We start from the raw sequence: 20966 nt of genomic DNA, 5'->3' as shown, positions 1-20966 counted from the left end.
TTAACTTGAAAAACCTTCCCAAATTTATGACCATCACGAAGGGATAATAAATTAATCATTTGTTAATCAAGCGCACACAATTTTCATGTCCACTGCAACGTTATTTAAATTTGCCACAAATTATTTGCCCAATCGTGAGGCGAACTCAGGTCACGTGCCGGCCAAAGAACCAATCAATTTTTTACATATTAATAATTTTTCAAGGAAAAGGTCAGTACCTGTTATAGAAATTTAAAATTATCAAGTGCTAATTAAACTAAGCACAGAATTGACTCAATTAATTAAACTTCTTTGGATTTCGTGAAAAATCAAATTGGGGGTTGAGTTACATAACCTCACTTGTCAAGTAACTGTAAGACAAGATGAGACACGCTTCTTTCATTGCACGGACAGTTTTCGTCCAAAATAACGACGTTGAGGCTGCCTGTCGTGTCCTGAACAGGATATTAGGTCGGGAGGGAATTTTGGAGCAATACCGCCGGACGCGTTTTTTCGAAAAACCCTTCCAGGTAATTGCTGAAACTTGCCTTCCAAAAGTAAAATCCCTTCAGTTTCGTAGACGCATCAGTTTTGAAAAATGCAAAGCCATTTACAACGAAGACATGGACCGGAAGATTCAGTTCGTGTTGCGCAAAAACAGGACAGAACCTTTCCCAGGCAATCCGTAAATTACGTAATTAGAATGTTTTTATTAGTTATAATGAGTACAATCACTTATTTATAAAACGGATTTGAATTCTTATCACAATCGTCCCGAAAGGGATTATTCTCATCGTAGTCATCATCCTCACTAGCAAACGGGTTCTTGCTCTCATCATAATCACTTTCGAACGGGTTCGTGCCCGCAATATCCCCACTGTACTCCCTCTTCCTCTCATAACTCTTTGGTACGTAGTTACTGATATTCGCCTCCAGGGACGAACTATACCTATGCTCCTGCACGCGCACCCTCCCTTCAGACGTCGGGATCAAAACCTGCCCCTGTTTTTCCACCTGTCTCAGCCTAGCTTCGGCCCCCAGCCCGTAATTCCTAACCTCAGGCTCAACAACACGCTTCTTTTCAATTTTATCGGCGGGAGCAGTCTCACGTACCTCATCTCTGATCACTTTGTACTTATTAAAAACCCCGCGCCCGAAATACTCCGCTGCGACCGAAAACCCATCTTGCGCCTTCTCCAGCTGGGAGTGAAACGTCTCGTGCAAATCCTTATTATACTCACGAGCTTTCAACAACTCCAACAAGTTCTTATTCTCGGGCTGGCAAGCCGGACACTCGTTCTCCTCCTCGCAGAAGCTCTGGAAGCAGTGCTGGTGGTAGCTGTGCTGGCACAGGAAATGAATAGTTGGCAACTCCAACGGGTGGTGACACGCAGCACAGCGCGAGCCTTGAATCACAATCGTCCCACTTTTCAATGTCTCCAACTGCTCCTTCAACTTCTCCGTATCCTTGCGATAATTATGTGTCAAATCTGAGATCTCCTTCGTTTTTTTCTGCTCTTGTTGCAACTCGTTCGTTAAATACGACCGGATGTGCCCCAGTGTTATGTCCACACTGCCCGTCCCCAGCGCGTCCACGACCAGCTGGGGCGACAGCAAGCGCTCCTTCGCTATAACGGTCAAAATCTCGTTCAGTAAATCAATTGGCGGGTTTTTGGTGTCGCGCACACACGACCACAGCGCTTGCACCCACAGGGTGGGCTCCTGGTGCCCGAATCTGCGACAACACGCCAGAATCGAGCTCGTGTCGTTTTTGGTGATGTGGTGCCGCAAAATCTGCTGGTACAACTTCTGCTCCTCGTACAAGTACAAAATACCCTCACTGAACGAATGCATGTGGCACACGACCAACGCCTGGCTCTTGTCGTATTTAATGTCAGGGTTTTGTAACAATTTCAGTGTTTTTTGCGCGTATTTGTTGCGTTCGGAGACGTTCTCCAGGTTGCCCCAAACGTGCAAATAGTGCTCGAGTAATGTGTTGTACACAGGGGTGCTCAGAATGCAGCCCTCGCCGATTAAATATTCCAAAAATTCGACCAAACGTTCCGAGTTATTTAGGAATAAGTGGATGTAATCCTCCGGGTCCGATTTTTGCGACAGCTCGAAACTACCAACGAGGGAGTTGTCCAATGAGTTGTGCGAGTTGTAGTTGGTGCATAAGCGTTTCAGAAATTGCGTGCTTTCATACGGGGCGTTTTGAATCAAGATATTGCCGTATTTTTTCATGTAAAATTCGGCGTTTTCGAAAGTTAGGTTCGAAATGTAGTCCAGCACGTCCACGTATTTTTGGTGGTCTTCGATTTGTAGTTTGATGTACCAGTCGTGTTTTTCGTGCTTCTTGGCCAACATTAGGGCCTCAGCTGGGCTCCCTTGCCGGCACACTTTAATCGCAATGTCTACGTCGTAGTTCAAATCGCCCTCTTTCATCAAAATCAACTCCTTCAAACTGTTCGATTGTCCGACCGTGTTGTTCAGTTTTGTGTAGCAGTTCAAGAGGAGGGTTGTGTGGTCTTCGGTGGCGTGGCCTTGCTTGTGTAAGGCTTCCAGATACATTGTTAATTTTTCGATGTGTTGCGAGTCCAGAAATTTCCGAATGACATAACTGGGCTCCAATTTCCCGATTGTCTTTATGTACTGTTCGATCGCCCCCACATAGTCACCCTTGTCGCATAAATGGTCGCCGTATTGCCGGAAAATATTGACAAGGCCGTCGGAATCGTACTGTTGCGACTTTGCGATACGGATTGCAACGTCGTATAAATTTTTCTTGAAAAGGAGCGATAATTTCGATTGGAGGTCTTTCTCGTCCAGGTGGTAGAGTCTGTTGTCGTTATCGAGGATATAGAAGGCGCCCCATTCGTTTAAAACTGACCGGATTGATGAAACAGTTGCCGAAAATACGATAAATTTGTTGTGAATGTCTAAAACTGTGATCAGGTCGCCTTGGCTGGGGGCACTTTGATTGTCGTTTGTTATGGCGAGGTTTGGTCGTGTTGTTTTTGAGATAATGACAAGGTAGCTCCGAAACCACTCTAGCATGACTTTTTCGCCGTCTACGGCATAGCAAGGGCCGCGACCATCGGCCGTGTAGCAATAAATAGCCTAAAACTATGACTTTAGGCACAATTGTGTTAGTTAGGAGACGAAACGAGATACAAATCGTTAAAAAATTTAACCAGTTCTTTAATTAGTACTTGGAAAAAAATGCAGAAGATAAATTGACAACTAAAATCTTGATGAGAAACATAATAAAAAAATTATTTAAAATTTGTGCTTCCTCTCGTATTTTTCAAAACGCTGCGAATACGGTTAAAGATACAAGAAAAATGTTAAGGAGAAAGTTGTAGAGAATAAAATTTTCTTTATAAAAGTCCGCAAGACTATATGTTTATCATCAATGGTTTAGGTCCCAAAGACGTTTAAAGACACTGAAGCGACGGGTGGTCATGGTCACGTAACGGAAAGTTAATTTACATCTGAACTGTTGAAGATAGAATTATGGTGTTGCAGACATTTTTATAGGAAATTTAATTCTCTACAACTTTCTTTCTAACATTTTTCTTGTATCTGTAACCGTATTCGCAGGATTTTGAAAAATAAGGGGTAGGGTGCAAATTATTAAAAGTTTGATTTTTTTTTAATATAGTTTATGATAAAATTCTTGCACTATATTTATCTCTTACTATTGTGAATTTAATACTCTATCTGCCTGTATTTTTTTGTTAGCCTTGTGCTAACCGTTTTACCAATACGATCATTTTTTTAATTCATTGCTCTGAGGACTTGGACAATTGCGCTCTCTGGCGACATTACCGGTACTACCGATACCGGAGATGTTTTATTTGTACGTCGTTTCGTATCCTAAGCTTTAGACATCCGTAGTGCAACTTACATCATTTCGGCCGACCATGAAATGACTCTCAATCATCGATTCGGCCAAAACGCTGCATTTTTTCGCACATCCGATGTTATCCAAATGAAACTAAAACCAAAATTTACTTGTTTATCGCCCAATGGCATTGTCTCACCTTCACTTCTTTATCTTTATGAGTAATATTATAAACCATAACAGCGCTATCAGTAGCCAGGAATAAAAAAATGTTGGTTGAAGTCGTTTTGAATGCAAGACCGGTCACAGTAGAGCTTGCGTCACGCAAGAGTTTTTGTTTGGAGCTCCGGTCACGCGTGATATCACCCCTAAATATTTTTTTATTCAATTGGAAAGTAGATTGAATTATTTATTACCGATACAAGACCAAAGAACCATCGACAAACCCAACGGCCATTAACTGCGCCCCCTCATGCACACACAGACATGACGCGTGCACGGGCCGGTTCCCGGGAATTGCCCGCGAAATGCGGCAACAAAACGGCGTCCCATTTTTGTCAAATCTGCTCGTGTCCCAGACTTTAATCAAGGGATTAATCCCAGTCTCATCTTGCTTCAATTGTTTAAATGTGATTATTTTGGCAAGTTTACAAAAACATTGCTCACCCCAATTGTGACCAAAAGAGGGGAGTTTCTCAACTGGTGGGCGAGCTCTACTGTTAGCTCATAGGCCCGGAAAGTGCGGACATGCCACGAGCGAGAACACAGGAAAATTTGGCCGTTTGAATCGCCCAAAACAATGTGGTTGTTACCGCTACATGTTACCGTGACTTTAGATTCCTACAATTAATTGTAAAAATTTGCTCTGTTGTGCTGTAATTTACTTTAAAAAGCTCGGCTATTTTCCCCTCGTCCACGTCTTTTTTCAGGTCAAAGAAATGAAACTTGCGCCACTGGAATACCAACAAAGGTTTATTGTTGCATAAGTGGTACAAAATCAAGGATTTACCTCCAAAAAGGCCATTTTACAACGTTTTTTCTCTTATTTAACAAAACCCAACATTTTTGTTGCTTTGACAGCTGTCACAGCCAACAAATGACAGACCAATCACAACAAAAACTTAGCTAAAGTCCCTACATTTGAATTTCGAAAATTAAACGAGATGAATTTGACACGATATTCTTTCGTTGAGCGGCCGTTGTGCCCCTTTTGCCCTCACTTCCAACCTAGCAAAACTCCCCGCACTATTTCCTTTAGATAAACTAGCAGGGTTAACTACAACCGAGTCCTCACAAACTTTTACAAAATGTTTGAGCCTTGAGGGTAGAAACATGATATCGGGGGCTGTTTCAAGCATGGCGTGTTGTTCAACCAAGCCGTGATCAACCCTGATGTCATTATCAGGGGGGTACAAGGGGTAGAAACACCTCTGGTGGAAAATATGTGAAATCAAACGGTCCACTCTTGGCACATCGTGAGTGCCTTTAGAACACTCAGCTTTGCTCAAATGGAAGAGAATATCGGCGGTTGAGCCCCCGATTGTTACGCCACCAATATCCAAAATGAACGGATTCGGTACTAAATGTAGGTTTTCATAGCGTCTACGCAACTTAAATGGAATACTAGGGAAAATAACGTGATTATGAGCATCTTTGTGGGACGGGACAAGCACTACGTGCACCCCCGTCCCTTTGAGTCGCTCCATAACACCAGAAATAATATTTTCAAAAAATGAATCGTACGTTTCATTAAGCGCCTTGAGACAAGAGTGGCTCTTGTCCACAAAAGGGCCCATCAGAACCAACAAATTGGGTTTAAACTGTACAACATATTTCAATAAACTGTCTAAAGGTTCATACAATAAATTATCTGATAGTGTGAAGGGGCCTGCGGCCACCACAATTTGCAAAGTCTCGTTTAGCGAAATCGCTGTCTGTGGCTTGGGTAAGGGGTCCCCTGTGTAAATTTTCTCAACCATGAAAGTACTAATCATGCCTTGGCCACAAATTATAACGTTCTGGCCGCTGAAAAGACTCATTTTGTCCAGTTTTGACAAATTCAGCTTAATTGTTTTGCCCTTGTAAACATCAGGGTGTCCCTCAAGTTCGATCGAATTCGGCTCGAGTTCATCATCAGCGTTCGAGTAGAGTTTCCCACAAACGGTCATTTCGGGCGAGTACGTGTTGAGTTTCTCGTAAGTCAGCTCCAAATTGTGGCGCTTAATAATGTCCACAATAACGAACCGCGACATTTCGCAAAGCGCACTGCTTTTGTCCAGATACGACTCAGTCATGTACTTACACTTGGCAATTTCCTCATTTTGCACTTTAATTACCAACTTGCCTTTGCACCTGTCCTTAAACTTTCCCTCACAATCCCCAAAGCGGAGGAGGACCGAGCACGCATTATTCCTGTTCAAAAAATCCTCACAGGGGACGTTCGTTGGTCGTTCCTCGACAATAAAACTCTCCTCATGCACTTCGTCTTGGGGTAGAGGGGCCACGTCCATCACTTCTTCAACCGGCTCGGTCTTTGACGCATTGATGGCTTGTTTCTGGTTTTTGAGCTCTTTGCGTTCCAGACGGTCCAAGGCGTCGAGACTTGGAGGGGCCCCATTTAGATTGGAGGCAGTGTAGGCCAGCCACAGGTCCACGAAGTCTTCAGAGTCGATGTTGTAGGTTGTGCACAACTCCTCACACTTTTGCAAAATTCGGGGGGGCACCGTCATGTTGACGGCCTCGAAATGGCTTGAGAGTTCCCCGATTAAAGACATTGTGACTGATTTAAGCACAAAATCACGGGAAATTCATTTAAAAACCTCAACAACGAGAGGTTTTGACACGGGAAAAAAGGCGGGAAAGAGTTTCAAGCGTGCCAACATTACCACAAACGCAAGTGTATTGCTGGTCGTCTATTTTTTTTCTTTACTTTTTATGAGAATAAGGAGTGTTTTATTTTAAGTGCACAAAAACAATTTATTTGCTCATTGTGTTGTGTTAATTTTTGTATTCCTCCAAATCGAAAAATTCGGTGCGTTGGCAGTTCTGGAAAGACGTTGAGGGAATAACAGGTAAGTGAAACACCACACTGGGGCTATTTCGTATTTATTATAAATGGGCAAATAAATACAATCTGGCTATAACAAAATAGTCAATTTGAAATGATTGTCCCTACGGCAAAACCAGATAAAATGATAGAAACAATATAAAAATACACGATAAATATCCGTCCAGAATCAGTAGTTCCTACTGCGCCTACCTCAGAACAAACCACAACTTGTATAACGACTATTTTATTAAAATAATACGTTGAAAAACGACCTCAGAGTGGCTCAAACTTGAGCAAACTGTACAAATATTAAACTGGTACAAGTCTTAAACACTTTCGTCATAAAGCGGGGTGGCGTCCCCTAGAGACATGGAATGAGGCGAGGTGTTGGTCCTTGGCGTCGACCGTAACGACCTGGGGCTCTTCCCCACGTTCTTCATCCTAGTCCTCTCAAGGTCCCCCCGAATATCATCAAACCTGGGGGTCCTCTGCCCCCCTGACCTGGGCGTATTCCTCGACTCGCTTCTCGGAGTCCCGCTTTTCGATCTATTAGCCCAAGCCTCTGCCGCTTTCTGCCAATCGGTTGATTCAGTCGAGTAGGCCCCTCTGTGCCCATCATACCCCCGGCTACTGCCATACCCACGGGGCGACTCAGTCGGAAACCCTCTGGAAGCTAAACCAACAACTAAGCAAACCCGCCGAAATATACTCACAATCACCGTAACCTCGCCCGTGGTCACTACCAGCATACGAGCGCGCGTGGGGGCTCGGGTGCGGACTGCTCTGGATGAGGGGCGACTGCGTAGGGGGGTGTCGGTACGATGGGGTCCGCTGGCTGGGGGTCGCGGCCCCCGGGTGCAGGAACGGGCCGTTCATGTGGGGGGCGGTACTTGGGGGTATGTGCGGTGAGGGGGTTTGCTGGCCGTAACGGGGCGTTTGCTGCGTGTGGGGGGTCTGGTAAGGGGTCATGAAGGGGGTTTGGCCACTTGGAGTATACGGCTGGAAAAATTTACTTAATGGTAATTCCCCCAAAATTTGAACATACCGTATTGATGTAGTTGCTAGCGCCGTAAGCGCCACCTGGTGTGTGTGGGTAATGGGGCGTTTGATTGGCCACAGCTGACAAGGTTTGCATCATATGCGTGGGCAAATTTTGAGCCACTCGTTGAATGGCCTCAGGGTTCATCGCTAAAACCCAAAAATTGTAACTGAGGCACAAGTACAAATATTATTATTATTACTATTATTATTATATTAATTATAACTTAAACAATTGAGAATTTGGAGATTTTTTCGACGGCAATAGATTTTCAATATCATTTTACATAAGTTTACATTTAAACAGTTCCACTTTTTTGTGTAAATATTACAACATGATGGAGAAAGCTCTCTTAATTTTCCATAAAATTTTGTACAAAAGCAAAAATTGTAAAAAAATCGTAACTTTAAAACAATTAAAAATTTGGCCATTTTCTCGACGCCAGTCGATATCCCACAATTTTTTACATAGGTTTGCATTAAAATAGTTCTACTTTTTCGAATAGTTTTGCCGTAATCGGCATTTGAAAAGTGAATGTGTGATTATTTCAACAAGTTTTTGACATTAATCGAGCAATAACTCTGAAACTATTAAACATAACACTATGAAATATATTATCGTTGGAAAGCTTTTTTGTTACTCTATTTTTCTAAAAAAAATCATTGTTCTACGATTATTTGCAAACAAATGCAATAATTCCATTACATAAGTTTTCATGAAAATAGTTACTTTTTGAATGGTTTTGCCGTAATCGAATAGTGAGTGTGTTAGTAATATTATTATAATAGTAGTATTATTAGTCACAAGAATGGTACAATTACCATTGAAATTGGGTGTAGTCCCAGTGGTCTGGTAGGGCGTCCGCCCACTGGCCCGTGGGGTCCCCGGAGTCATCCCCCCTGGGATGGGGTCCCGGAAATGTTCCTTAAACCACTTAAACAGTGACGCTACTGAATCAAACAATTGTTTCCTGAACCGGAAACCTTCAGGCGTCACTGAAATAAACTCATGCCGGCATTTATTCCGTGGCAGATACGATAATAAAAATTTGCCCGGACAACTTTTGGACGCACTGACAATATAGTGTATTTTCGACGGGTTTTTCTTCTTTTCTTCTTTAACAACCTCCTCTGCCTTATCCTTATGACCCCCGTTTGTGTCTCTGTAGTACTTAAAATAGAGCAAATCGCGCGCGTGCGCCGCCATTGGTGTGACATGTCGTGCGATAATTTCATCCAAATCTTCGAATTCTTCGCCACCGATCCACAAAGTCTTACCCAGAGAGAAGGCATTGGACTTGCCCTCCTCTCTCACGTCAATATGTTGGTAGATATTGTCGGCCACTTTCCAAGTGATTGTTAAATGGTCGGCCCCTTTACTCGACGGGCGTATTATCACCTCGCCTTGGTCCATATTCGCCATACATTTCTCTGCCTCAACATATGAAATATTATGAAAGGCAGGGTGAACAATAACTCGCTTGATATAAGTTTGTCTTTGCTTGTTTTTCTTTAATTCATTTTCGGCCCTTGTGTCCTTCTCTTCCTGTTCGGTGTCGTAATAGGGGTCACGTGGGGGCCGCCACTCGTGGTTTTTATCCAACAAATCGCTCGATTTCGAGGTGCAATCGACGGAAAAACGCTCGACGTCGATTTTCATAATCCGGCAGTGAATCAACTGACCGATACTCACACGTTCTTCCGGGTTAGCCACATTCTTGTCGCTTATATTCTTGATATAAATGTAGCCCGAAATTCCATTATCTAGCTTTAGTTTAACACCAGTGGCTTGTCCAGGGCAAGCCCCCGCATCAAAGTGGTTCCAGACATCGGACAATTCCGGAAAATCGTTTTTCAAACAGAAAGGACACTGCCAAAGGCGCGTTTCATCGTTTCGGACCGGATTTGCATGATCTAGCTGCTCCCCTTGTGGCTTTCGCCGCGCAATGCCCACAACACTCGCTGTGACCATTTTACCAATATAAAAAGTTTCGGGTGTTTCTTTCGTTAACATATCGAACAATTCCTCGGGGTTAGCCGAGCGGAACGGAGTCCTCAAATCCTTATATCTGCAGTTCAACTCGGCCCTAATATCGTACAACGTGATACTTTTATTGCCGAAACCTTGTCTCTCCAATTCCTCGGCAAACGCGTCCAGATCCAAGTCTTTGAGCCTTTCAGGCGCCTCCAAAATCTCCTCCAAAGCCCCCGCCGGGTTCGCCCCCTCGTCATCGTCATACTCCAGCGCGTCCACAGCCATCTTCCTCGCCCACTCGTACGTTTCCGGATGCACTCGTGACCCATCGAGAATCTCAACGTACGCTTCGGTACTGTCCCCAAGACTGTTCGTATCGATTTTAATAAAACCGGAACAGTTGATAAAAACTTTGGGGCCCATGTGACACGCTGTGACCAATTGTGTCCGATTCTCAAGCCTCTGATTGGTCTGTTTCAACAAACGTAACAAGGCCTGGCCTTTACGCGGCCCCAGGCCACAAATAAACTGCACCAAGTTTGATTTATGTGCCTGTTGGACGGCCAGATTCACATCAACGCCCACTTCATTCGTCCGATTGACGAATTCAAGACAGACGGCTTCCAGGAGCTCCTCCTTGCCGATCTGTTCCTGCAACGGGTGGAACCGTAAACTCAAAATCTCCTCGTCACCGTTGCACAATTGCGAGTATTCTATCAAGGGGTCTTGCATTTTGCGCGCTAGAGAGACAGCCTGTCGCAACAGTTCGGGGTAATCGCGAAAATCGGACACCCCCTTGTTGGAGATGGCGTAAACTTTGGCCAATTCGTTGTCGATTATCTCGACTTTAATTTGGGGGAATTGCTCGTTTTCGACGAGGTCGGTGATGATGGCTTTGAGGTCGTCGGCGATCATTAGCGCCTCCCGCGATTCGCCCCCGATGGCGATCACGTGCGGTTTTTTCATGTTGATGAAGTTGCGTAAAGTGACCAAGTCGGACTCTTTCATGAGTTTCTCGTCGGGCTTGAAGCTGTTCTTGCGCTTGAGGATGTGGGGAAGGCGCAGGTAGTCGGTAATTTCGCCGTCAGGGGCGGCTATGCAAGCGAAGGCCGATTGGGAGTAGTCGGGGACGTAGGCGAGGCCCATGACGCGGATGCCCTTGGAGGTGTCCCATTCGTCCTCGTCTTCGTCCGGGAAGCTCACAGAGTAGGGCGCAATCTTTAAACAACATCGTGTCGGGAAAAATTAAATTGTACAACGGCTTACCTTAATCCAGTTGTACAATTTTCGGCAACAGGCCTTTAGCACCGATTCTTTGGCCTCGGCTAGAAGAGTTCGCTTCAATTCGCCCCTCAAGTCGGGCAAGACGCAGCGAGTCAAGGCCCGTTCGACACAGCCCATACGCAAGGCGTTCCAGTCTTGCACGTTTTTACTAAACTCGTCCTAAAAGGCCCATTAAAACACAGTGTTAAAATGTTATTATTTATTATCCGCGTAAGACAAAAAATTAATTCGATAACTTAAAAAAAAACAAAACTTTTTTTGACTGCCCGTTTGACAGCGGTTCTGCTTTAAACTTAAAAGAAATAAATGTGGGAAGAAAATGCTCGTAATTCAAGTAATTTGTCTAAAGTAGATATTAATAATCCATTTAAACAATCACACAAAAATCAGCATTTGCTGTTATATACTTTATTTTTCTCTATGCATGTGTTTTTTTTTAGATATTTTTGCAATTCCTTAAATATTGATTAAAAAATATTTATTACAATAAAATTCAAAATATTAATTATAAAATAAATGATGATTTGTCCAAAAAATAGTATCTAAAAACATTGTTGCTAGACCAAAATTTACCTTAATTTAAATTTTTATCTTTTATTTCATTAGTTACTGTTTGATAACGGGGAAGAATTTTTGTAAACTGTTATTCAACTAAGTTACGCATAACAAAATATTTAAAATGGTGCAAAATATAAAACATTCACAGTTTTTTTTAATTCTGAAATCAGATTCGAAATTTGGAATTTTTTTCGTGTAGAATAATTGAAGTTTCAAACCTGAATTTAAGTAACTTAGACCTTTTTTTCATTTTTTTTTATCTCAGAAAATAGCTTATAGTGTGTAGATTTTACACTAGAAGTCGCAAAATGGGATCTTCATTCCTTTAAAAGATACAGTGCAGTACAGTATAGTACAGTAAAAAAATTCAAATATTTTGTTATTCATTCAATAATTAAAATAACAGATCACAAAAGCGCTATGCTTTATATTTGGTCAATTTTTAGAATTCCATAACTTTTTAAATAATAAGCTCACAAAAAAAATAACGTATTTAAATTCATACATTTTAGGAAAATAATAATTGTAACCGAATTTCAGGTTGTCACATATTTTTTCGTTATCCGCTTCACGTGAAATAACCCATTAAATAATCCTAGTTGGTTTCAGAATGACAATATTAATTAATTAATTAAAAATTTCTTTTTTTTTTCTTAATATCCTATTATTCAGGGAAGAGATATTTTAGTGAACTAGTAATTGTGATGCTTTTATAAACTTTGGAACAAGATAATATTTATTTAACATAAATAATAACATAATAAAAATTACATAAGGAGCAACAACGATCTGGTTTGTGGGAAATAAGTGCCTGGAATGGTTTAGAAAACATTGAGATGGGAAAAAACCTCAAAAATAAAAAAATAAGCGTCCTATAAGCGGCGTCTGATAAAAGGTATCGACACTTGCGTAAACAAAAAAAAACATTTCTTTATTTCTCGGTGCTTTTGAAGACATTTTCAGCGAATAAATAGATATGGTTGATAAACCTATAGTGTACATAAATAAAAGATTGTTTTATTTTTACAAGTTGAAATGTATCATTTCTTCGATATGGCAAAATTTTAAATAGACTTACCCTAATGTACAATTGCTTGACTTCGTCAATGTACGACCCAGACGTGTTCCCTTCAATATTCTCATTAATCGTGATAGTTAAGAGATTCTCTTCTTCCGCAAGCGTAAGTTTGAGGAACTGGTCACCGGTCAAGTCCCTCACCGGCTTATCCTTGATATACTTCATACTGTAACAATTATGCGTCTCGTCGATGACTTTCATCCCTTTTTTAGTCGGCCTGACTGTCATTTTAGCCCTTTCGAAAAAAACTTCTCTGACACATTTACGCACAAGTGGCTCACGGGCAATTTGTAAAGCCACCATGTACTTCGCAGCTTGCAAAACCTCATCAACCGTTGGAAATTGCCTACAAACCCACATAAAAAATCGACAAAAAAGCCAGGCACACATACGTGCACACAAATTGTTTGGCAACTTCCTGCGGCTCGACTGGCTCTTGCTCCACTTCGTGTCTCTGGTAGTTGTCCCGTAAATTCTCCGCAAAGTGTTCGGGGGTCAAGCCAAATTTCTTGGCAAGTGCGTCTAGACCGGCTTTGGTGCACAAAGCGTACGAACCCGAGCGATTGGCGTACTTTAATGTCTCAGGTTCGGGCTCGTCCTCTTGGTCGTCGTCCATGTCTTCGGGGATTTCCGCCCCTTCTTCACTCTCGGCGATCAGTTTGAGACGCGCCGCGCGTTTTTCCTGCTTCTTGCGCTCCTTTTCTTTGGCTCGCCAAGCGGCGTGCATTGCTGGTAAGTCCTGGGCGTAGTAAAGAACGAAGTGGTTGTGGACGTCTTGTAGTTCTTCGGCCGTTTGGACGCTGTTAAGGCGCTCAATATCCGAGTCTCGGATCAAGCGGACGTTCTCGGGAATGGGGGCGTCGGGGTCTTTCATGATTTGGTCCAGTTGGTACGAGCGCATTTTCTCAAACAGGGCGAGGAGGTTCTCTTTGCGGCTCTTGAGTTGGCACCACTTGGCGTCGTATTTGTACACCTTCCACAAGTCGTTGATATTTAGCTCCGGTTGGACGTATTCTTTACGGTAGAACGCAATAAATGGGACTTCCAGCTGCTGGTTTCGCATGAAATCAAGCGCTTTTCGGATTTTGCCAATTGTTTGTGGGCCTTTTTTCTGCCGTTCGCGGGCTTCCATTGTCAGATTAGCGTCCATATTTGAGACAGTTGCCTTGCAAAAAGCCTGTTTGTAGATCCATTCGGACTCGACGTCCAGTTCGGTCGAGTCCTCAGGCACTGACGTGATGGGGACTTCCCGGAGTTGCATCCGTTCGGGGATGTCCGTATTCCGAATCTCGTTATCCAGGTCCGTGAAAAAGCCACGTTTGAGTTCGCTTGGTTCATAGACTTCGAAAATTGATTTTTTGGTCGGTTTCTTCCGAGCGGTTTTCTTCGGACGACGGCGCCTTTCACCTTCTTCGTCCTCTTCGTATTCGTCTTCCTCGTCTTCGTCTTCTTCATAGTCGTCCTGTTCGTATTTCGTGAACTCGTCAAAGTCGAAATCGACGCCAAAGGTCTCCTGGGCTTCTTGCAAGGCTCTGGAAGAGACAACTAGTCTAACACTTGCAAAAACTGACCACATTCGAGTGAAGAAATGCAAAGAAAGCGATGAGGATTTGAAAATGTTTACGTAAAACGTGATTAATTCACACATGTGATTTAGGAGCAGCTTAGTAAGAGAATCACTAGAATAATTAATCTATTCGAAGCTATTTTTATCAAACAAACCTTTCGAATAAAATACTTTTATTGCGAAACAAAGTGCTAAAAACGTGATTATTTGTCAAAACCTGGTGGGAGTAAAATAGGAAAAAATTCTTACGCGTCTGTGAAAATCGGTTTTCTTTTCCTCTTCTTCTCGGCAATGGGACGTCCATCATCGTCCACAATAAAATCATCAGCGTCTGAATAATCGCCTTCTTCTTCCTCCTCATTGAACTGTTCTGGCTCAGCAGTCGGTCTGTGGCTTCGCTCAGACCGCCTCTCGTCGTCCTAAATGAAATCAGCGTTATTACAAGAAAAAAAATTGTTACGAGGCGCATTTTTAACTTTTACCTTGCGTTGTACTTGCTCCTCTCGTTCCTTATTGTGCAAGTTTGAATTAAATTTTTTATTGCAAAAAATGGGCTACGAGAAATTAGGAAAAAACTTACATCATCCGAGAACAGGTCCATGGCAATGGCATCCCTGTCCTGGCTCTCGTCCCCTTGCTCCTCCCCGTCGCTTTCCTCATCTTGAATCCGTCTCAACCGCTTAAATTTCTATAAAACCCAGTCACAAACAATTCAACAATTCAAAGTGCAAAGCACTGACCCTTCGTTCAACTTTGACGCCCAGATTCTCCTCAATCAGGTCATAATCTTCGTCTTCGAGCCGATCGTCAAGCTCATCGTCCGATTTCTTCCGTTTTTCGCCCCCGGAAGCGTCCGAGTCTTCGCCCTCACTCTCCTCAATCGGGTTATCGTCAATCAGGTCCTTCAGTTCCTCTCTGAGGCGTTCGTCGTCATCTGATCACAAATTAATGAAAATGTAAGAACAACTGTACCCATTTACCTTCCTCCTCCTCGTCCGAACTATCCACAGCCTTGACTTTCTTGAGCTTCTTGCGCTCATGGGGCTCCAATTCCTCCTCCTAAGAACAGTGAGGTTATGTTTACAAACACCAAGATTTTGGGCAATTTGCCCGGTTTTTGCACCAAATAACAACCAAAAACTGGCGAAATTAACACAAGAATGGTTAAGTAAAGGGGATTTGGGGCATCAAAAACACAAATATGTTGGTGGCATTACCTCACTTTCCTCAGCTTCCGATTCGACGAAGTCCGACATGGTCGCAGCGGTTTTTAGTAATAAATTGAGTTCGAGTTATAAGTATAAAGGGTTGGTTTTAATTTAAGGGCGGGTTTAAATACAAAACTGGACCAAACTTTTGGGCACTGTTATGGTGGTTGGTGATTTGGGGATTTTCGTCGGTGGTGTTGGCGCAGCTGGTGGGGCAATTATGCGCAATTTTAAAATTTTCCATGATTCATTAACTGTGATCGCAAATTTAGGAGGACGAAAAACATTGTCAATGGAAAACACTCAATTTAGATGTGTTTATCAAACGGTAATCACGGGGAACAGTGATTTGTGGTGGCACCCCTGTTTGTTTTTTTGGCGCTCTTACTGAATTGGGAAGGGAAATGAGACACAACATGTTGAATAATGTTAACTTTATTGACTTTAAATTATCTTAAACATCAACATTTTTATAGTATGTCAAGATTAAAATCTACTCTACCCCTTAAGTTTAAATTAGTAGTCTACGTAATTAAGTAAGTAATGTAAAAATAAAGAATAAAAAAGTCTATGTTCTATTTAAAAAAATAAGATATTCTCAATATGTAAAAAATAAGCTATTATGCACCTACAAGTGCTGACAGGTTATTGGATCAGCATCAAGTTACAATAGCTTACTTTTTGAATGGACCTTTGCAACCCTGCTTGTAAAACAGCAATTTCGACATCGAAAAAATGTACATATAAACACAGGTCGAATATCCTCCCAAAAGGTCCGCGTATATTAGGTAAATAGAAAGTGCCAGTGGCCACTCTAGCTTAAAATTTGTAATAAAGAAATCAGAAGAAACTCTTAAAGCAGCATCGACATAGTGTTGGACAGCTGAAAAACTAAAAACTTTCCATGCATGTTTCTCCTAACCCTCATAGGTAAAAGGTAAAAACAACACATATGTCCACTATGCTCTCTACTGGCTTTAAAAGTTTTTCAGTAATTCTCACGAAATCTTGTTACGCCACCACGAAAACAAGACCAGTGGCGACTCGAACGCTGTGAACGTGAAAACCGGAGCGAACAAATTAAAAAACAGTACAAGAAATGGGGCGAAAACGTCGAATCCAAAGCGATGATGTCGAGACCCTCTCGATGCAGATTTGTACTTTTGAAACAGACGACGTGAGGAGACTTCAAGGAAGACGACTGAGACAATGGAAGAGAGGAGAAAGGAGGCGAGGATGGGGGTGATACAATCAGCTGCACAAAAGTACAACTTTACCTGACACCCTCAGCTCGGGAACTTCGAGTAGAAGGTGTAGATAAGATCGTAGTTTTTGAACTGGCAATGCTGGATGTCGCGACGCGACCACTCGCCAATCGAGCTCAAGTACTGGAATTCCTCGGCCGTGTCCTTAGTTGGCGACGCCTGCAACAACCAATCAAAACGCTGCTACGTGACAAACGACCGCACCTGATTGGCGAACACCGTCACTGTGAACTTGCCCGGCAGGAACGTGTCCAACACTTTGCTGATGATCTCCCTGTAGGAGCTACAAGGAACGTTCGTCTCGAAACTGACGTACGAAAACTCCGGCTCGGGCGTGATATGGATCGTCATATAACAGCCCTAGGAAAATTATTTCAAAATTAGCGCTAAATTCCAAAACACGTGATACAATACACAAATGATGAGCGGCCCAGTCTGAATAAAGCTACTTACGTCTGACATTTCCGCGGTTATCTGATAGACATGTAAACAAAGAAACAAATAACAATTTTTGCTCGAGATTGCGACTAAATTTATGACCGGTTAAGTCGTGGGCAAAAGTTCCAACTCACATTTTTCGTGACTCCGTTCATCGAGTATCCGCACGGTTCGAACAAAAAATCATCGATTATCATGTTAGGAATGATCTTATCGATCCCGGACCTCTGTAATGCAAACAATTAACCGAAACAGTTTTTTTTTACGAAATGATCCGACCTTTGTGGCTTCGGTCGCATTCAGCGACTCTTCCTTCGAGAAAATACTCATAATTTCGGGGTCCAAGTCAGTCATCAAGATCTCCAAAGTCTGGTCGGGCTCCTCCTTGACTGCGGGAAGCGGCTGATGGGGGGTTCGTCTCGGGAAGGGGTTCAAAGTGTACAAGTACCAGCAATCCTTGTTAACCGCCCCCATACAATAGGCCACCCCGTCCGGAAACAGCGAGTCCAAGAGCGCCACTTCCTGATCGAAATGCTTGTGTGGGGTTACTTGGAGTTCGGGTCTTTTGTAGTTTTTCCTCGAGTAGAAGAGGTCTTCGACTTCGGTAAATCCGGCGTATTGTTCGGCCAGAAGTAGGAGAGGCTCCAGGCATAAAAGCGGCGTCGTCGTGCCGCAAGTTTTCAAAATAAAACGACGTTTCGAAATGAACATTGAACTTTCGCTGAAAGGAAAAAATTCATTGCTGGTGGACGCCCCCAATTAAATATTTCGCATGTTGCGCAACAAAATGGTGGTGGCGGGTTATTTATGTAGCAGGGGGTGAGTCCGTCAAAAATCAACGCGTTCCAGAGAGAAGGGTAGGAAGATCGATTCTGCAAGGGCAAGGTCGTTGTGATACGCCGCGACTATGACGACGCACACGATTTCAGATAAATCCGACGAAAGTTTACAATTATATTCGACATGAGGGAAAACTTTCCGTAATTAGCGGCACACTTCCGCTAAAAACAATATTTGCCGAATTTGGGCTATTTTTGGGCTTCTTACCGAATTATCAAGACGGATCTTATCAAATTTGGGGTAATAGGGGGCCGTTGTAAAGGTCAGTCTTCGGTGATAAGCCAGATAAGCTGACCCTCACCACGATTTTTTTTTGCTTGTTATGTAATGGGAGTTTTAGGCTTACAACAGTCACGTGTCGCGCTAACTAAATAAAAATGTGTAAAATAGTGCACAATTTTAAATTTTATTTAATCAGTATTTAATATCGAAGTTTTGTTGCCGTATTATCATTTATAGCGTTACTGAAGACACAGTGGTAATTTTATTATATTCATAACAAAAAACATAATTTACCTTACAAATACATAATATACAAACGAATATAAAAATAATGAAGTTTAAGTAAAAACGCTTAATAAAAAATAAGAAAATAAGAAAATAAAAAAAATAAAAACAACGTATTGTGAAAATATTAGTACGTTAAAGAATAGAGAGTTTGTTGACCTCGCAATTTTTGATGATTTCACTTCAGTAACCTCCCGTAATTGCATAAAATTAGGCTTCTAATAACAGCAATTTAGAAAACTGCATCACAAAAAAAGAACAGGGTTTAATACCTACATCAAACTTAACAAAATTGGTCTTTTCTTTTCTTCTTTTATCTTTTGGTTAATAAATATTTTTTTGTTCCCAATTGCAATAAATCAGTTGCCCGATGTATTATTTAAAGCAATCAAGAGCCAATTCACATTTCCGTCTGGAATAAAATTTGTGGTGACCTAAATACTTGAATTCAATTATTTTTATCTGTGATTTTAATACCTGGCGCCCACGTTAATAAAATCATAGCAGCCTCCAGTAGTATATTATGTGTTGGGTTGCTGTTTTTACAAATATTGCAAATAAATGACCTACTTTTAATTCGTTTAGACCGCAAATCGTTGAGCATTAAATTTTGATAATTAATGCTAGTCACATTTGAAATAATTGAGTGGTTACTAGTACCATGGAATTGATTATATTCTGCGATTTTGCTAAATTCCGAAACTTATTTTCTGATAAAGAATCGAAATGATAATGAAGTTCAAATGCCAGACGAGTATTTTTATACTTTTATAAATTAACAAGGAAGAAATAATGCAAACATGTCCTGACCTGCATTTCTGCGACCAGAAAAGCAATTGTCCGATTGTTTATTTCCAGAGGTTTAGAGTTACATACAATCTTTGCAATTCGACTCGCTCCTGACTGTTCATTTTTGTTACCAACTCGTAAAAATATGAAAGTTTCCGCAATATCACATGGAATAATCTGGAAAGAAGCGCATTTGCTATCGGTGCTATCACACACAAGAGTTAAATTAATTAATCAGTAACCCTCTTTAATACACAACAATGTTGAATAAGAGTAAAAAAATTAATTGGAGTGTAAGTGACCCCGAATTGTGTAAATTCGTGTCATGAAAAACTTGAACCGGGAAAGAACTTAAATATAGTTCGGAAATCTATTAATAGACCCGTTATCGAGTGAGACTCCTGATTCAACAAATACTTTATCTTTGTCTTTTTTTGTAGTATACGAGAATCAAGTTTTAAAAATAAAATTCAATGAATAAATTATTATCGCAAGACATTAACTAAATAATCAAAACGAGTTTAAAGGTCGCAGATTAACAACCTCATTATCACTGTGAAGTGATCGACTGCCCTCTGCCAAAACGGCAGCCCAAAAAATTCTAAAGCCGGTCCTGTATTAATTAGCGAAATTGAATTGCAGGACCCTGAACTTAAATCTATTAAAATGATTAAAACCTTGACATTTTTTTGGAAATTCGGTGATGGATATGTTTGCAAAAAAATTCAAAAATTGTTTGGGTTCGTGCCAACCATATAAATAGAAAATCCCTCAAATTTGCGTAATCTGTGATAATAAACAAATGATTCCAAGGCCACGGGCGCCACAAATCTCCGAAATAAAAACATTCTCACCTGAGCACGTAGGCATCCACTTGTTCGTTTTTCATAAAACTGATGATTTCGCACCTCACAATTTTCAAAAGCGACTCGAGTTTCGCCCTGCAAGCAAACACAAACCCAGAGTGAAAAAACGGGCCTAAACCGCGTCCAAATTGCAACCTAGCCGGCCCTTCCGGGTTCGAAATAAATGAAAACAGCTGATGGCGCGATTAGATCATGCCGTGCATTTTTACGGTGGCCACAAAAAATCGATCTCGGTCGGACGGTGCCGTCACAGTCTAAACCGGTCCGGGACAAATCTCTGAAACAAACCTTGGTATTTTTCGCAAGTCGGCCGTTTTGCTGTTGCTGTTGCTCGTCGTAAACCAGATCTCGAGGAGTTTCTCAACTCCTTCGAAGTATTGAACACTGTCACTCATTTTTAAGCCGGGACGTCCGGTCGCTTCTCTCGCTCGAATTCTAATGAAGATAAAAATTCAATTCGAGCTCGATGCCGGCAGAACAAATTGCGCGCGCATTTGTCAACAATGAATTTCCTAGACGATGCGGAATTCGACTCGCGGCCTTCACACTCGCACGGAATTGAATCAAATCCGATTCAAAATTTTCCCTGGGATTTACTCAAACAAAACGACCAGTGTCACGACTTGTCACAGTTCGAAAATCGCAGGGGAAACGCACCCGTCACGTTGGCAACGCCGA

General features: G+C 41.9%; 5 protein-coding genes across 11 annotated transcripts; 1 reads left to right on the top strand and 4 right to left on the bottom strand.

Annotated features, from left to right (window-relative positions):
* The first annotated feature begins 114 nt into the window (after positions 1-114).
* mRpS21 (mitochondrial ribosomal protein S21) lies at positions 115-726 on the top strand. The gene is made up of 3 exons (XM_064357423.1): positions 115-210; positions 267-509; positions 552-726. The coding sequence occupies exons 2-3, from the start codon at positions 363-365 to the stop codon at positions 666-668; spliced, it is 264 nt and encodes an 87-aa protein (XP_064213493.1). The 5' UTR covers positions 115-210; positions 267-362; the 3' UTR covers positions 669-726.
* On the bottom strand, positions 670-4990 carry Vps11 (Vacuolar protein sorting 11). Its single transcript, XM_064357415.1, has 7 exons — positions 4836-4990; positions 4711-4779; positions 4493-4666; positions 4243-4439; positions 4026-4194; positions 3890-3979; positions 670-3099 (listed from the first exon to the last, which is right to left on the bottom strand). Exons 1-7 carry the CDS (start codon positions 4848-4850, stop codon positions 715-717), a joined length of 3099 nt encoding a protein of 1032 aa, XP_064213485.1. The 5' UTR covers positions 4851-4990; the 3' UTR covers positions 670-714.
* On the bottom strand, positions 4981-6710 carry PolA2 (DNA polymerase alpha subunit 2). Its single transcript, XM_001807726.4, has one exon. It carries the CDS (start codon positions 6598-6600, stop codon positions 4981-4983), a length of 1620 nt encoding a protein of 539 aa, XP_001807778.2. The 5' UTR covers positions 6601-6710.
* Positions 6711-6915: 205 nt separating this feature from the next.
* Positions 6916-15915, bottom strand: Spt6. Of its 5 annotated transcripts, none has more exons than XM_064357411.1 (14): positions 15593-15915; positions 15356-15434; positions 15116-15309; positions 14956-15063; positions 14858-14884; positions 14625-14794; positions 14531-14566; positions 13201-14340; positions 12809-13154; positions 11155-11331; positions 8736-11106; positions 7921-8063; positions 7589-7874; positions 6916-7548 (listed from the first exon to the last, which is right to left on the bottom strand). In XM_064357411.1, the coding sequence occupies exons 1-14, from the start codon at positions 15629-15631 to the stop codon at positions 7202-7204; spliced, it is 5463 nt and encodes a 1820-aa protein (XP_064213481.1). In that variant the 5' UTR covers positions 15632-15915; the 3' UTR covers positions 6916-7201. The 5 variants fall into 5 exon arrangements, with proteins under 5 accessions (XP_064213481.1, XP_064213482.1, XP_064213484.1 ...); XM_064357412.1 differs by having other exon boundaries at positions 7595-7874; XM_064357414.1 differs by lacking the exon at positions 14858-14884.
* Positions 15916-16002: 87 nt separating this feature from the next.
* Positions 16003-20765, bottom strand: SamDC (S-adenosylmethionine decarboxylase). Of its 3 annotated transcripts, none has more exons than XM_008198690.3 (7): positions 20577-20765; positions 20277-20363; positions 17566-18007; positions 17421-17513; positions 17302-17322; positions 17053-17208; positions 16003-17007 (listed from the first exon to the last, which is right to left on the bottom strand). In XM_008198690.3, exons 1-7 carry the CDS (start codon positions 20681-20683, stop codon positions 16870-16872), a joined length of 1044 nt encoding a protein of 347 aa, XP_008196912.1. In that variant the 5' UTR covers positions 20684-20765; the 3' UTR covers positions 16003-16869. The 3 variants fall into 3 exon arrangements, with proteins under 3 accessions (XP_008196912.1, XP_008196913.1, XP_967273.3); XM_008198691.3 differs by lacking the exon at positions 20577-20765 and adding an exon at positions 20424-20560; XM_962180.5 differs by lacking the exon at positions 17302-17322.
* Between the last annotated feature and the right edge of the window lie 201 nt (positions 20766-20966).

Source organism: Tribolium castaneum, chromosome 6, assembly GCF_031307605.1.
Source record: "Tribolium castaneum strain GA2 chromosome 6, icTriCast1.1, whole genome shotgun sequence".
NCBI classification, from domain to species: domain Eukaryota; kingdom Metazoa; phylum Arthropoda; class Insecta; order Coleoptera; family Tenebrionidae; genus Tribolium; species Tribolium castaneum.
The sequence above is the reverse complement of the archived record's forward strand: the minus strand, read 5'-3'. Positions and strand labels throughout refer to the sequence as shown.